The 17,381-nt window shown below is 37.3% G+C and overlaps 1 protein-coding gene across 1 annotated transcript in view; it reads left to right on the top strand.

Annotated features, from left to right (window-relative positions):
- Positions 1-17,381, top strand: part of TRPM3 (transient receptor potential cation channel subfamily M member 3) — a 732,143-nt gene that overhangs the window by 588,497 nt on the left and 126,265 nt on the right. Inside the window, 2 exon segments of the mRNA XM_069087002.1 lie at positions 11,279-11,419; positions 13,781-13,810. Coding sequence (XP_068943103.1) covers positions 11,279-11,419; positions 13,781-13,810 — 171 coding nt within the window.

The raw sequence follows: 17,381 nt of genomic DNA, 5'->3' as shown, positions 1-17,381 counted from the left end.
CTTATTCCAGTCAAATTGAAAGATTTTCTGGAGTTTTTTTCTATTAGAATGTAAGCTCTTTGAGAGTAGGAATTTTTCCCCTAGTACATAGTAGGTGCTTAATAAATGCTTATTGATTGACTGAAAGACCTGACCTTTCTCCCCCAGGTAAAATAAATGAGGGGATTTGTGACACCCCAAAAGAGAGCTGGCATTTTAGTGAGATTGGCCACTAGGGTAACAATCCTTAGAAAGCTCTCTTTCCCTTGACCCTTGATTTAAAGATGGGGCCATCTTTAAATAACAGGCAAACCTAAAAACTAGTCTAGGTTTATTAGAACTAAGCAGGGAGAGGGTTACAAAGGCTAGTTTTTACAATGTAGCCTCAAGGACCTCAAGCAAACACTTAACTTCTCTGGGCCTCAGTGTCCTCATCTGTAGAATTTGGAGGATTCACTCTAATAGGGTCCCTTCCAGCTCTAAGTCCATGACCTTTACCAAGATCATTGCAGGTCACACATAAACTAAAGTCCACAGGAAATGACTTATCCTTGAGCTATTCCAGGATGATAATGAAACCTTTGGCTCATTACCATCACCTTATTTCTGATATGTGTCACCCTAAGAAATGAGAGAACAATACTCAGAAATTTCTAAAGCATAGCCTGATTATTGCCTTGTACCCTCAGTCATCGTCAGTCAATGCCGTGGTGGCCTAAATGATTCCAAAGTTAGATCAGTAATCATTTTATCCCCCTTTCCCACACCCCATACACTGTGCCTCCCCTATGGCTCCTGGACCATGTCTGATTGCTCTATTTTGCTTTTGGTGGGCATCGCTGAGAGCCTCGGAATGATTTTCACAATTTCACAATCCTAGACTAAGGATTATAGAACCCCTTCAAACAACCCTATTGCAAAACTCTGGCTTATCAATTAAGTTTCCTTTCCCTCATGTATTTTCTTCACTGAATACAAAGAGAGAGAAATATTTCCCGTTTAGGGATGATCTGCTGACTTTATATGAACCTCAAGGACTATAGAGTTGGGCAGAGGTTAGGAGGTAATTTCTTTTGTTTAGGACTTTGGTAGAGTGCTTTCCATGGGGATGAATTGAAATTGAAAGAAGTTATTTATTCCTTTAGAAATGTAGCTGGTATACAGATCTCCCTTTCCTCCCTCTTCCCCCTCTTTTTGAATTGCAAATCCTTAATATTCTTTACCACTGCCTTCCACCGAAAGGCACTTCCCTTAAGCTAGGGGTTCCCAAGCTTTTTTGGTCCTTACACCCAGTGCTTTTCCATACACCTTCTCACATTTATTCAACATGAAAGGAAATAAATTCTAGAGTTTACCATGCATACACATATAAGAATACAATTTTTATTTAAAATACATTTTACAATGTATTTTAAATTAGTTATACAATTTATTTCAATAGGACAATATGGTTATTTACCAACTATTCCCCTTGGCAAGCTTTTACTGCCCCCTGGTGGCATACATATCCCAAGTTGGGAACCCAACTGTTCTAAGCAATCCTGTAGGAATTAAAGTTCTCCACCCTTAAGGTAAGAAATACATCAAAGGCAGCCCATTATCTCCGCTTTTCTGGGTCAGATGTATGCTAGTCTTATAGCATTCAGGAGCAAAAAGCCAACCAAGGTTTAAATTTCTTCTTTTCTGGTAAGATAATCTCTACTAAGAATGATGGCAACTTCCTATGGGGTATCCACTGAGGATGTGGGTGTAACCTTGACCTCAGAGTTGGCTTGAGGCCACATTTTTTGATGATGTGACTGTGTGTGGAGCTGGAGGAAGTACTCTCTCACACTTATAGTTACTCATGTCTCACACATTTCTCCCTTCCTTCCCTAGGAAGGAGGTGGATTTATAAGAATTTAGTTCCTAAGCTACACCCACACCCACTAGGACCCTAAGAAATCTGGAAGGCTTCACTACCTCAGAAAACTTGCTAAGTGTAGCATTTCAATGGCCCTTCATCTTGACTATGTTACCCAGTATTCTACAATGCAAAGACTCAAAAGCAGTGTCTTGTCACTAGTGCCCTCATCACTTTTCAGTGGCGTTCCCAAAGCCCAAAGGACATTATGTAGGTTTACCTTTCTTCCTGTGCAGCATCCCTCCAAGAGTTACAAAGTAAATTTGACTAGCACTAACATCTACTACTGTCTGCAATAGTGTTTGCAGGAGGTACAACTGAATTCATTATTGTTATAGATAGATACAGTTAGCATCCTACATGAACTATGCACTATATGAACCATACCTTTTTCATAGAGAAAGCCATGGCATGAAGGTCCAAGGTAATTTTCTGAAAATGTATTCATTTGGGGAAGGAAAACTGGGAAAATTTCAGCATGGAACCACCCAGTGTACTGAGTCAATACTGAGACTAACACATCACTTGTGAACGTATTGTTTACAATTTAAAATGAGAGTTTTATTTGATCAAAGGAAGAAAACACAGAATCCCTTTAATAGATTAACTTTGGTCCCAAGGACCCCCAAAGTTACAGTCCCGAACATGAGAATTCTTCTCTTCAATTTGTTTCTTCCTCCACTGTTCTAGCAGACAGCAGTAGAACCGGTGTAGGAGCGAGTATCTTTTCTCTCCTACTTCCCACGGTTACCATGGCATTGTTCTCTTTCACTTCACAGTATAGTTATCTTTTCTGTAGGTTTTCTCTCCATAATGGTGAAAGGAAAAAAGGTCTTAGGGTTCTCTCTCTCTCTTTGGATATCATCACAACTGTAAAAAGGTGGCAAAATCCACTGTTGGAATATTCATCTGGAAAAAGTTACTATCCCTCCTCCAAAGCATCACAGCTGGCTTTCCCCTTTGGGGAAGGAAGGTTTGTTGTTTTTTTTTTTATTCGGGGAGAGGGTTGTTTCTTTTTTCCTGTTTGTTTGCATAGCTCACTTTCCCCTAGTTACCAGCCTAGCATTTACTAAGGCATGTAAACCCCCTGGGTCATCAACATTCTCCAAGCAAGCAAGTAGAAAGGCAGTTCCTTAAATTCCCAAATTTATTTAATTAACTGGAGGGAAATGGGATTAAACTGGTGTTTCTAATAATGGGATAGAAGAGGAAATAATAAAAGAGATTTTTTTAACCTGGAGGGCCAAGAGAGGGGACTTTAACACATTAATGGGCCATCCCAAGTCATCCAGGAAAATACACATCTGTACTTTGCCATCCCTTCTGAAATCGATCTGAATCAGATATGACGAGTTGCTCCCACACTACTAACTTCAGAGTTTTAACTAATTTCTATCAGTGGAATAGCAAAGATAATATAGCTGTTATTAAACATCTTTTGTGGAAACTAGCCATAGTCCCAGAATTGTGGTCATGCATAAATCCATTGGATGCTCTGATGCACTCACATTAAAACCAGAGTGGCCCTAGTCTGTCTGCTTTCCTATATACTTTTCTGTGATACGTAAGCTGGCATTTTGGTAGTTGTATCCGCTCATGTGGCTCTGTATGTTTGAATTACTATTCTGTGTCTTGGATTAAATGTGCTAACATCTCCCATCCCCTAAACCCTCTTTATAATACCAACTATTTCCCAAAGGAGAGTAGTTTTAAGTATTGTATGAAGGGGGCTATATGACACAGAGAATAGAGTGTTGGGCTTGGAATCAGGGAGATCTTGAATTTTCAAATCCTACCTTTGATACCTTCTAGTCATGGGACCCTGGACAAGTCATTTAACTTCTTTGTCTCAGGCAATAAACTAGGACTTGGCCTCATCCTTTCAGATGTAAATACAATCCTATGCTTCTAATCATAGATGACCTGCAATTTGGAGTTTCTTCACTGGAAGCTATCATAAATCCTTCTTTTATTTGCAAATAGAAGTAGGTTTATAACAAAAGTAATTCAGAACTCATCCATATGGAAACTGAGTCACAGAGCTTTGCAGAATGTAAGTAAAATTAATTTCTATGGATAGTGAGCAAAGATGGGACTTTTAAAAAATAATTTCTCTGAGTTAAATAATTGGAGTTTTTAAAAAAAAGTGTTTTAAATTAAAATATTTTAGGGGTTGGTTTCCTTGGCCACAAATATGCCATGTATTGGAAATGTTTTCTTTTCTGGATACCCTTTTTTGTTGTGTAAAAGTTTATTTCCTTTCCAGACTTTTACACTATAAAATAAAGGCACTAGCTGGATGATAGGAAACACCTCTTACCAATAAGCTTGGCATCTACTTTGTCTTCTTTAAGAAGCTACTCTGAGGTATTCTTCCTGGGGCTTCCCAGGATTAATTTGCCCCACCAGAGGAGAAATTTGACAGGTAGAGATCTTTGTATACATGGAGCCATGTGTTCCTTCATATTGCAAAATGGAACATTCTCCTTTTGGACGTGACAGGGACTTAAACGTCAAGTCATGGAAAAAGAAGCCTAATGGAACATGGCCAGTTTTGACAACTGAAGTGGTAGTCCATTTTTTTTAAATGGACATTCAAAGGGTCATTTTAAGCTTGTCTTTTAGTTAAAAGCAGCTGGTAATACATTGGACAGAGCTTTGGACCTTGAGTCAGGAAGATTCGAGTTCAAATATGACCTCAGACATTTACTAGCTGTGTGACCCAAGACAGGTCATTTAACCTGTTTCCCTCTGTTTCCTCATCTGTAAAACGGGGATAATAATAGCATTTAATTTCCAGAATTGTTGTGAGGATCAAATGAGATAGTATTTGCAAAAAACGCTTATCACAGTGCCTGGCATATAGAAGGTGCTATGTAAATGTTTATTCCCTTCCTTCTTAAAGGGTCATTCCTAAAAATGGCATCCAGATTTTCTCTTTTCAAACCTAACTTCAGAGCAATCTCTCAAGCTATGTTGAAGTGACCTAAATTGCTCTGGGTGCCTATAACAAATGACAACTAGAAAATGCAACATTTACAAAGAGATAATACCATCTGTTTCATTTCATAATAGGCCGTGAAATGGGAAACAGTAATGACCAGAAAATAGCACTGATTTATTCCCTCCAACGTGTTCATAAGAGAGAATCTTTTGAGCCTCAGACTATTATTCAATATTCAGTTCAACAGTTTAAGTGAGCACCTAATGGGTGCAAGAGTCATAGTCCTTTCTCTCAAAGGGCTTACAGTCTAAGAGACGACCAGAGGAGCAGCATAAACAATGTGGTGAAAGCAGGACTGATCGGGGTATGTAGGGGAGACAATGGGAAAAACAGCCCGGCAGTGCCTCACAAACTTTCTTGCTCATAGGACACATATTTAATAAATGCTTTGATTGAATTGAGTGAAGTTAAATTGTATTACATTCAATTGGATGGGAAATTGTCCAAAAAAGGTATATTCTAAGCTGAGACTAGATGAATTCTGATTTAGATGAGCCTTCAATGTAAGGCAAAAGAGTGTAGACTTCCTCATTTAGGGAGCTATATTATAGAATATATTTTAGTAAAATTTTTAAATTGAAAAAGATCCAATTAGAATAAGTTGACTACCAAAACTCTCAAGGGTATAACAGTAGTTGGTATAATGCAGTGAACTGTAATTTTTGTACTTTACCAAACAGGATGGAAGAGACTTAATAGTGACTGACAACTGAGCTCCATTATACCCTCTCTCTCCTGCTCCCTTCACATACAGGGAGATTAAATGGGACTCCATCAGTCTCTTTAAATCTGTTCGTTTGGATTCTAATCCAGTGGCGCTCTTAGTAGAGCTCAGCAAGCCCTGATCCCAGGAGATCTAAGGTTCTTTCCTTTAGCTAGAGAACCACTTAGCAGGTGAGAAAATGATATTGAGAAAACCTAGGTTATAGCCTTTTTTTATTAGTTTTATGGAATATACTTTTCCCCCAACAGTTTCCATCCTTCCTAGTGGGAAATTTAAAATTCACTTTCTTTCATTTCTCTGTTGCCAAAAGCTTTTGAAAAGAAAGCACCTATTATAGGTAGGGTTAGAGTACTTAATATTTGCCAGAAGTAAATTTACCTGCCCCAGTAATCACTTCAACAAGGCGTCTTGGCCCCCTTTCCTGAAAGGTCTCTCTGCCCACCCTGCAGTTGTTTGTTGTAGGTCACTATAAAAATGAAGGTCTTAGATCAGGACAATAAATAAAAAGAAATCCCCTCGATTCAGTTCTTTTCGGTAGGTGAACATTGCCCCTCTGTGGTCATCCAAAGTATAAACCCAAGACCAGGCGTCTGGATTTTAGCCTCATTTCAACTATAGAAAAAATCACTGGATGTGAGGAAATATCTTGCCCATCATCTTGCCTCAGATCACACCTAAGTCGTCCTGAAGGAGATTTTTTAAATATTTTGAGTGATTTTCAGGAAAGATTTCACTAAATTGGCACATATCTTAATTATCTCGTTGTTTGCTAAATACATATGTGGACACATATACACAAATGTATGGATACATGTGTGCATGTGAGTGCATGCATATGTGCATATATTTTATATGGAGAGATGTGTCTATACATGTGTGTACATATACACTGTGTATGTAGGTATGTATACTTGGTAAACAGCGAGATGTGTGCCAATGGAAACAATGAAATTTTTCCTGGTTGTCATTTAAAATAAGATTTTTAAAATAACTCCTTCAGGTTGATTTGGTATGATTTGAAGCAGGAAGATCTTTATATGTGCTTATTCTATAGTCTGACTATGTGTATAATATATGTATATATATGCATGTGTGTACATGTAGCTATTGTAGATGTATATACACATGTATATATGCATTAAATGTATGTATGTGTGTATAGAGAACTATATCAGAAGCTGTTGGTCATTTCTCCTTCCTCCATTTGACATTTTACCAACATATTATCACACCCTCTGACATCTCTCACTTTCCAGGGCATTCCACCAACATTAATATTGCCACTCAGTCTTAGTCTTCAAGTAAAGGACTGATCTTAGCAGTGGACCATTAGTGGGGCAGCATTGCAGGGACTCTCAGTAATATCTTGAAACAGAAAGGGACTGTTATTATTCCACAAATATAAATTCCCCTAAATTTCTTGTTAGAAATCAAATTGCTTTCTTACATAAATAATATAAACTCACATTTAAGTAGTACTTGAGGCTTACAATGTATTTTCTTCACAACGGGCCTGTAAGGTAGGCAGCAAAAGTATTATCATCTTTATTACACATATGAGGTGTCTAAGATTAAAGGTCAAAGATGAAATGATTTGCCCAAGGTGAAACAGAAAGTGTCAGTACCAGCAGTCTAGACCCAGGTCTCATTTCTTTCCAAGTCCAGCACTCTCTCTACCACACTAAAATATAACTAGACTGATCAGGCCCTAGCCTTGTCTATTTTCTGTTACTTAGAATTCATGCAACTCAGTGATTTGAATTAATGGGTGTACCCACAATGACAGAAAACCAAGACAATGTACCTATCACATGCTAATTCAGATCATTTATTACAAGTTTCATGGAGTGAGGGTAGAGAGAGGTCTGAACCTGTAATTTCTTCAGTACAAGGATTTCCTTGTATGTAAATTAGCTCCAAAGATGCACTTGGGCCACTCATCTATGACTTATAGTCTAAAAAAACTACCTGAGGCACTAAGATGTTAAGCGACTTCTCATGGCCACATTACCATTTAAATGATGTTGGTGTCAGAAGTAATGCTTTTATGAGTTATTTTGAAATCTATACTCTGGGAAGAGAATGTTGAATCACACTAAATACTTAAGTTGACACTACTTGTCTTGGAATCTGTGATAGTTTAACTAACTAGCTCTGTATAAAATTAAGCAAACAATAGGGTTGATCAACCATAGGGTTGATGACCGCCTTTAGGCTCCCCTACTCTCTCAATACCTCTTGACTAAGAGGGGGTTAATAATGCTTAATAGATAAAACAGGAAAGTATGGAATCACAAAATATATGGCACTTTATAAAGTCATTACCATACATTTGTTCATTTGAGCAAATTTGACTTACAGAGTAAGGATTATTATACCTATTTTTCTGGATGAAGAAACTTAAACTAAGAAAATGTAAGAAGGTAAGTGGCAAACTCAAGGACTTGAACCTGGCCAGATGTTCCAGATATAATACTCCAGGCGGGTTAGTCCAGTACCCTTTTACACTATACCACCCAGCAAATTGAATAATCTGGCCTTTGAATAATAGAGTATTAAGTATACAGGTAAAATTTGCAAAAATATGTTGCAACTTTAAAAGATCAACAAATTCGGGACCAAAAAACCCAATAATTTTAGAAAAAGTTTTCTGAATTTCCTTTTCCAAAAAAAAAAAATTAGTATGTTTTGCAAGCAATAATCAAAGTAAATCATCTTTTTTATGCCAGATGAGGCTTAATGCTAGGAATCTAGGTTAATGTAGATTGGCCATTTCCCTAGACCAAGACACAATTTTGAAAAACTGAGAAAAGCAGGCATACTAAAGGAACAAAGAGGAGACGACGGTGCAACAATAACTAATTTTTACACATTTTTAGGTACATAGAACACTAGCCTGTAGGCAATGCAAATATTTTTGATGAAGATAATGAAGCCCACAAAGACTTAGTGATGCACCCACAATCATATAACTGCATGGCATAATGGACAGAGTGCTGGACTTGGAGTCAGAAAGACCTAGAGTTTCACATTTCCTCTACGTGACCATTAGCAAGTCACTCAACTGCTTAATGACTCAGTTTCCTCATCTGCAAAATGAGGTATTACCAACCTCATAGGATAGTTTTCAGACTCAAACAAATGACACATATCAAGTACCTTCTGAATCTTAAAGTGCTATAAGGAATGTCACTTACATAAGCATCAGTCACTTTTTCTATGAAATGTGCACCATAGTTTTTAATAGCCACTGACCAGTGAGACCAATAATAGGTATCATTATGCCCCTAAATGTTTTTACTATTATATTATATTATATTATATTTATTATTACATTACATTACATTACATTACATTCTATATTATATTACATTACATCATTATATTACATTATTATATTATATTACATTATATTATATTATTATATTACATTACATTCTATATTATATTACATTATATCATTATATTACATTATTATATTAATTATATTACATTACATTATATTATATTATTATATTACATTACATTATATTATATTACATTACATTATATTATATGCTTTCCCTTAGCCCAACCCCACCTAGTTGTTCCCACATACTTGCCCTTTAGAGACCTTTACTTGACCTTTAGAGAACATAAGAGAGGGTACACAACAGTCAGGCAAGTCACAGAGCAAATACAGAAAGCAATAGAGAGTAATAAAATGATAGCCCATTTGTCTATGTACTTCTTTCCTGTCCACCTGTCTCTTGTCATTGGACCCCAGGAGTAGAAGCAAGGAGATTTGGAGACAAAATTGTCAGGTTCAATCTGGGCTGTCAAACATGTCTTTAGTGCCTCTTGTCATTGAGTTAGAACATAGTACTCCCAAGGTCAAAGGCTCATTCCTAGTCCATGCTAATTAGGTTCACTCTGTTCCATTTCCACAATTAGCATCTTTAACCCTGGCCAGCCAGTCCTTAAATATGTGTTCTTAGTCACCAGGGAACTGTGTGTGAATGACTCATTGAATGCATACTACCACAACCACTTTTTAATTCAAAGTATATGCCATACAAATAGAGAATACTTTTGTTCACCATGAGCAACCCAGAGTATCTAAGGACCCAATCGTGGTTTCTTTTGACTAATTTTGAGATAAAGTAAAAAGGTCAGTGTCAAGTTGGCTAGGTTCCTAACCACCCCTCACTGACATCCTCAAGTGAAGTGATTCATTAAAGACAAATGTTGTGTTGGCTTGCAGTCTTATTTTAGTGGAGGATACAAGTTCTGTGTATTATTCCAAAGTTTGTTTTAGAAACTATGCCATGTAAATATTTATTTGGCCATTTTGAACACTGTGACACCCTAGCCTCCCCTCAGCGAGGAATCCTGGGATGATAATCTCCTCATTCTGCTCAGTTAAGGAAGGGCCTGAGGACCTCAGCTGTGCTCCTTTGAAATTCACTGTCGGATCAGGATTTCTGACAGATGGAATAAGGCCAGCAGCTAATGGAGCCAACAAACCCTAATCTAGGAGAGAGGGAAATTTCCTTTGGCCTTATGAATCTCCCTTTTGAAGCAGAAATAAAGGTGAAAGCAAATGAAAAAGAATACAAGCCACTTAAGCCTTATCTAAATCTTTTCTACTTTGGCATTCATCTAAGTTAAGCAGCTAAATGAGACTTCCTTGTCACCAGTCACTTATAAATATTATCCCCTACAGGGTTAAGGATGAGAAATCTCATCGATGGCCAGAAAAATAAAGATCCCACAGAAAGTATCCCCTCCATTCTCTTCTCCCTTTTGCCCCTACCTACCTACCTCTTCTATTCCTTTGGGTTTAGGTAATCATTTTAAAAATATGATTTGCCATTTCTTCGTGTCATCTTAGGATACATTTTTCAGGCTTTCTCACATTCCCTCCCTTCTTTCTTGAAAAAAAAGTTGCCACTATTGCTGACTTTTTTAAGTGGCATCCAAGCAACAGTCATATGCCAGACCCCTCTCCTCGACCCCTGATGTAAGCCATAGTTTTAAAAATATAATAATCTTTGAAGATGAGTCTTCATGTAACATGTGAAAGAACTGATGATGCCTGAGTATCATAGACAAACAGTTATCCAGAGAAGAAGGATAATGAAACTGACTCAGAGTGACTAAAATCTTCCATCTCAATGAGCAGGTGAAGGAGAAAAGTAGGTGTATCGAACCTGCTAGGGAAAGAGACAAAGCAGAGAGGGTGGGTTGCTATGGTAGGAAGATGAAAGACTCTCAGGAGACCAGGTTGTAGTGATAGGAAGGGGGTGGGGAGGAGGGGTGACAGTGACCTCTAAACCATGTCTATTCCTCATGCTTCTTGTGCTGCAGTGGTGTGCTTTTCTCCCCAGTTGAAGACATTGAATCCTGCATTTTGATGTTAATTCCTGTTACTGCCAACAATTACTGCATCTTCTTATTTAACTTATGTCTTCTTCCCAAGCGAGAATATCCAGGTTTCGGTTGGATCTATTTTAAGGTGAATTAATTAACCAGCCTAATAATACATTCAAATGTTTCTTTTTTTGTTATTATTAATTTTACTGTAAAATAGTTACAGAGAATATGGTACAGGATCCTTAGTAAACCACCTTGTTTCTTGGATTTGTTTGTTTCCTCTATTTTTTTTTTTAATTCATTCCTGGGCTAGGGGAACCTGCCTCCAGATTACAGGATAAGTTTAATCGACATTGGCCTTGTGATTGAATACCTGATGGGAGGAGCTTATCGCTGCAACTATACTCGAAAACGGTTCCGGACTCTCTACCACAATCTGTTTGGACCCAAGAGGGTGAGGAAATTAATTCTGTTCCATTCTGTATGTAATGTGATTTGGACCCTGTCCCTATCAACCAAGACGTAGAGGATTTCTTTTCCCTTGCTCTCAAAGTGACCAGGTTGAAAGGGAGCAGTTATCTCTCTCCTGAACTTCTTGGCCACTAACCCAAAGGAAACAGTAAATACTTCCAAATCAGACTGAGTCCAAACAGATTTTTATTGTGGGACAAATTAGTATCCAACTGCAAGCCTACAGGAAATGGGTCAAGGAATGATAGTCAAGACTTATGCACACTAGTCACTAATTTCAAAATCAATTCACCTGTCTTGCTGCTAGTTGAAGAAAGGGGATTGTTATAGGAGCTCAGCATGTGTGCATGCATGTGTGAGTATGACTGTACTTCTGAGAATGAATGTGAGCTGGTCAGACTATTGATGTGCACAGAGAATATTTATATTTTATATGGTAACAGAAATAGGGACATTAGTATGGATGTTGGGGACCTCAACACTTATTAAAATTCTGTTCGAGGGCACACTAAATCATTTTGGGATGCTGAGAGCATGTGACAGGTACCCATGGAAGCTTCAAATTTTGTTTCTCCTACTATCAAATTCTATTCAAGATATGTGGTTCTCACTATTTTAACCAGAAGTATATCCCATACCCTTCTAAGTAGAAAGATTGGGAAAGGTATAAAATTTTATGCCAGACGTCCAACATGAGTTTTAACTCCAACTCTGCCACTAATGAATGGGTTGTGTGACTTTGGACAAGTCATTGTTTATTTATTTAATAAGAGATTAATCTTTCGACCCCAGTTTTCTCATTTACACAACAAGAGGTTGGACCATATGACTAAAGTCCCTCCGAACTCCAAAATCCTATGATATTGTTCAGTTGCTTCAGTCATGTCTGACTATTATAACCCCATTTGGGGTTTTCTTGGCAAAGATACTGGAGTGGTTTGTCATTTCCTTCTCCAACTCATTTTACAGATGAGGAAACTGAAGCAAAAAAAAAAAAGGGTTAAGTGACTTGCCCAGGGTCACACAGGTAGTAAGTATCTCAGGTTGGACTGGAACTCAGGAAGATTCATCTTCCTGACTCCAGACCTAGCTCTCTATCAACTTTGCCATCTATCTACCCCAAATCCTATGGTCCTCATGTAAAAGGATACATTCTTATAGATCAAGAAAAGAATATCTATGGGTAACTGGCATGCAGATATTCCAATGAAAAATGAAATATGTGATCAAGTATCTGGATTTCAGTGTAAATAAAACAACATCTGGGAAAATCAGGAATGTAGTTGATATTCCTGACAAAGATCATAATATGGAAACTAATTATTTTAGTTAGTTTTCATCTGGCTCTAGTTTCATTTACATGCCAATCAAGGAGGGTCTTAGATTGAAGTCAGCCTCGTCACCCCAGCTTTCCACATAGCTCCTGTGTTTTTATTTTTATATCAGAGTCCCAAAAATGGATTTTAGCATCACGGTCTCATAAGTATCTTGTGGAAGTTGTAAGAAGTTTTTTTAACCCAAAATCAGAAAATCAGCAAAGGTAAACAAAAGAATTGACTTAATCTTAGCCTGAATAGTTTTGCTGGCTTTTATTTTTATTGTTTATTGTTTTTTATTTTGTTTTTTTAGCTCTCTCATCAGGTGTGATCCTGATTCAAAATCTAAGATCCCAAACAATTAACTTGAGTCACAGTATTTGTGATTCACTGATTGTGAGCCTGCCTTCCCCAAACCCATTCCAATGCCTCTGCTCAAAGAGAATAGCAGACCAGAGTCACAGGAGCAATGTAGAAAGCTATCAAGATGAGACTAACATAGTTCCCCAGACTCTCTTAGATTGGTACGCAAATAAGCCAGAGGCCAAAACAAAAGCAGGCAAGGTTCCATATTTCTGCCCTTATTTTGCCTGTCTGCTTTACGTTATCTTTATCAAACTTCCAAATATATGGAATTTATCAGATTATAGAAATAACTGAAGATTTTGGTTCACTATTTTACTGTCTATATAAACATTTGGTGATTATTAATCTGTAAAAAAAATTAAGTGGTAGGAATAAGCGATGTTATGACATGGAAATCATAAATCTATAGACTATCTTTGGAGAAGAAATGAAGTAATATTCAGTTCTCATCATCACCAGTTTTCTGAACTTGACAAAGTAAAGTTCAGATATCTTCAGTAGATTTACTTCTGCTACAATCTTTACAAATATATCATTATATTCTCTAATAATTCTTTAGTGACATAGGACTGTGACATATAGTCATATTTAACCATTGTAAGATTTTTACATTATTTCTATGAAAAAAACATAAAATATTTTTCAACTCTTTCTTTTGACAGCCTAAAGCCTTGAAACTTCTAGGAATGGAGGTAAGTGGTTGGTTTCTTTTTTTTTGAAACATTAATACCTAGAATGGTAATGATGATAAATAGCATTTAGATAATGCTTTATGGTTTCCAAGGCACTTTATATTATATTATTATATATTATATTGAGCATAATATATATACAGCCATTTGGTCCTCACAAATAACTTTATGGGGCAAGTGTGATTATTTCCCCATTTTACAGATGGGAGAAACAGATACATAGACATTAAGCCCAGGATCACAGTTAATAAGTGTTTAAAGTGGGATTTGAACTATACTCTATCCACTGTACCACCTATCTGACTAACAACAACAATAATAATTGGGGCAACAACATTCAAATAGATGATCATTGCCTGGAGAAACAGAAGTGATGCTTTCGTGAAGGTATCCTGTAGACAACCTGGCTGGAAGGAAACCCATGAGAAGTTCCAGAAATATCACAAACCCAACAGAGAGGCACAATATCCATCAATCACTCAGCGGGCATTTATTAAACACTTACCTGAGGAATTTCAACTATCTGGACATCTGCTAGTGTCCTCTCTATATGCAAAGCAGAACAATTGTAAGATAGAGATATAGAGATATCGATGGATGTAGATGACATGAATAATATATATATTAATATATTATATATTAATAATATATATAGAGAGAGATGTACTTTCAGCTCCAGCCTTGATCTGCTAAAGCCTTGAAACTTCTAGCCAATGATTATTGTAATCAATTTAATATAAAAAAGGAAAATAGTATGAACTCACAGCGTTGTTTAAAGCACTTTACAAATTTTAACGCACAGTATAAATGCTAGCTACTGTTGTCATTGTTGTTGGTACATCAGAACAAGGGTAGGAAGCAGCCAAGGGAACTGAACGTGACTGACAGACAAGGAGCAGCCTGCTGACAGCAGCCCCTGGGTAGCACAGTGGGGAGAGAGTGCTGGACTTGAAACTAGGAAGAGCCGAGTTCAAATCCTGTCTCAGCCACTAACAGCCAACACTCTCCCTAGAATGACGCTGGGTACATGGAGATAATAATAGCATCCATCTCATAAGGTTGTTGTGAGGGTCCAGCGGCTTACCACATATAAAGTACTTTACAAACTTAAAAGCACTATGTAAATGCTAGCTATTATTAAGGAAGAAAGAATGAGGAAGAAATGACTACTCCATCTTGGAGTTCCTGCAATATAAGAAGCTGCCATAGTTTGACACGTTACCTAGAGTGGAGATTCAGAGTTTGGGGGTGTGTTTTTTTAAAGTCTAGCAAGATGTCCAAGGAGTAAAATGCTTTATGGAAAAGTCCACCCAAAGGGGCTTGGAAGGTCTCAGCAATGAAATGTTCACGTTGTAACATAAATCGTTCCAATAAAGAAAAAAAAAGAGAGGGCTGGGTTGTTGGGGGTTTTTCAGGGGAGAGGGGGACAGTTAATTTGTTTGTTTTGTAATCAGGGTTAAGTGACTTGCCCAGGGTCACACAACTATTAAGTGTCTGAGGCCAGATTTTAATTCAGGTCCTCTAGACTCCAAGCCCAGTGCTCTATCCACCATAACACCTAGCTAACCTCCCAAAAGGGAGTTTTCTGAAGAGATTGAAGTGCATATCCTGGGAAAATTGACCAAATTTGATTTTTAAAAGACATAAGAGGCAGTACCTGAGGATGGATTGAAGAGAATGGCAAACTTCTGGAACACTCAAGATCAGAGTGAGCTGAAACTAGTGCCGAATGAATGATAGCTACAATTTTTTTAAAGTGGGGGAAGGATTTTTAGCAATATTGGGCATGAAATGAAGCAAAATGAAGGCATAAGACTAGTGCCCCCAAGTGGATGATTAAGAGAACACAGAACTACTTAATTTTCCTGGCTTTCTCTGCCAAGTAGAATGATCTTGGTTCCAATTCAGAATAAAAATGACTAATATGGAATCAAAACCAAAGATAAGTAAGGAAATGATAAGAAAGCACCTGTTTGCCTTCAGTGAATTTAGTGGTTTTCCTGTGTTCTTTAGCATTTTTGTCAGTGATTTGATGAAGGAACAAGTTTTATGCTTATCAAATTTACAGCTGATCTAAAGTTAGGAAAAGAACTACGAAGTTGGTTAATAAAGACAGGATTAAAAAATGTCTCAGCAGCCTGAAATGTTAATCGGACTCTAACTGGGTGAAATTTAATAGGGATATATGTAAAAACAGAAACCTAAGTTCAAAAAGTTAACTGTAGGGGCGGCTAGGTGGCTCAGCGAGTAAGAGCACCGGTTCCAGTGTCGGGATGACCTGGGGATCAAATCGGGGCTCAGACACTCAGCACCACACCCAGAAATAACTGGCCGTGTAACCTTGAGCAAGTTACTTAACCCCGATTGCTTTAAAAAAAAAAAGTTAACTGTACAAGTAGGCAAATTACAATGGAGACACAACAGGTGAAAATTCCATATGGAAAAGATCTGGGTATTTCCATGGATGAATCAATACTAACTAACTTTAAAGTCAAATGAGTGAAAGTACTTAGGCTACATTCACGGAAGCATTGTCTTTCCCGACTAGGAGAAGGGATAGTCCCACTGTATTCTAGCATCGTAGGAGTACTGTTTTAGTGCTGGTCTTCACGTTTTAGGGAGGACATCAGCCAACTGGAGCAGCCCCAGAGGAGGGGAGCCAGGACACTTAAGACTTTGTGAGCACTGGTTGAAAGCACTGAAAGTGTTTATCCTAGAAAAGAGAAGGCAAGAGGAACGTGATTGCAGCACTCAAATACTTGAATGACTGGCATATGAAAGAAGGATGAGACTTGTTCCATTTGTCCACTAAGGAGAAATAGATGGCTTTTGTAGAGGCAGATTGAAGGTTTCTGTAAGGAAAGACTTTCTCATCATTATTGCTGACCAAAAGCAGAAGACGAGAGTGTGAGATCATATCACTGGAGATTTTCAGGTATCTGCCAGAAAATCCCTCATCAAAGATGTTGCAGAGCAGCAGTGACAAACTTGCACCAGCAAAACTCCCAAATAGGAACCAACCAGATTAAAATATAATTGGGAAATGAAGAACAAAATTTTAAAAAGTAACGCAACACAGATAATGTTAATTTGTGGTTTTCTAAGTCAGCATGAGACCAGTAAGGAGCCCTTTCTATATGAGTTTAACACCATAGCTGTAGAGGGCATTCTTATGGAAGTCTTCATTGGTCCAGATGACTGCCATGGTTTCTTCTAATTCTTGGATTCTGTGATATATAGACTCCAGTAAGTGAAATAGCCTTGGAGACACTTGAAAAAAGTACAAGATCCAAAGCCAAATATATTTCAGATATGCATCTAGTAGGTATTTAATTTTCCCTTATTTGTTTATAGGGAAGTTTTAATATAAGTAAGACAAAGAATGGTTTTTATGTATTGTAATTGATAGGATATAGCTGTCCATATGCATTATAAATAAATCACAGAAAAATAGAATCTTTAAAAAGAAAGATCTCATTGTATTTTAATCTTATATAAATTATGTAAAATAAAAATTTAAGACAATAATAAAGTTTAATACAGATACTTAGAATTGGAAAGAATCTTGGGA

The sequence above is a fragment of the Petaurus breviceps genome, unplaced genomic scaffold (genome assembly GCF_028583685.1).
Source record: "Petaurus breviceps papuanus isolate PSGF00001 unplaced genomic scaffold, PetGlider_PUasm1.0 118, whole genome shotgun sequence".
Taxonomy (NCBI): domain Eukaryota; kingdom Metazoa; phylum Chordata; class Mammalia; order Diprotodontia; family Petauridae; genus Petaurus; species Petaurus breviceps.
Note: the sequence above shows the minus strand (reverse complement) of the source record. Positions and strands in the feature narration are given on the sequence as shown.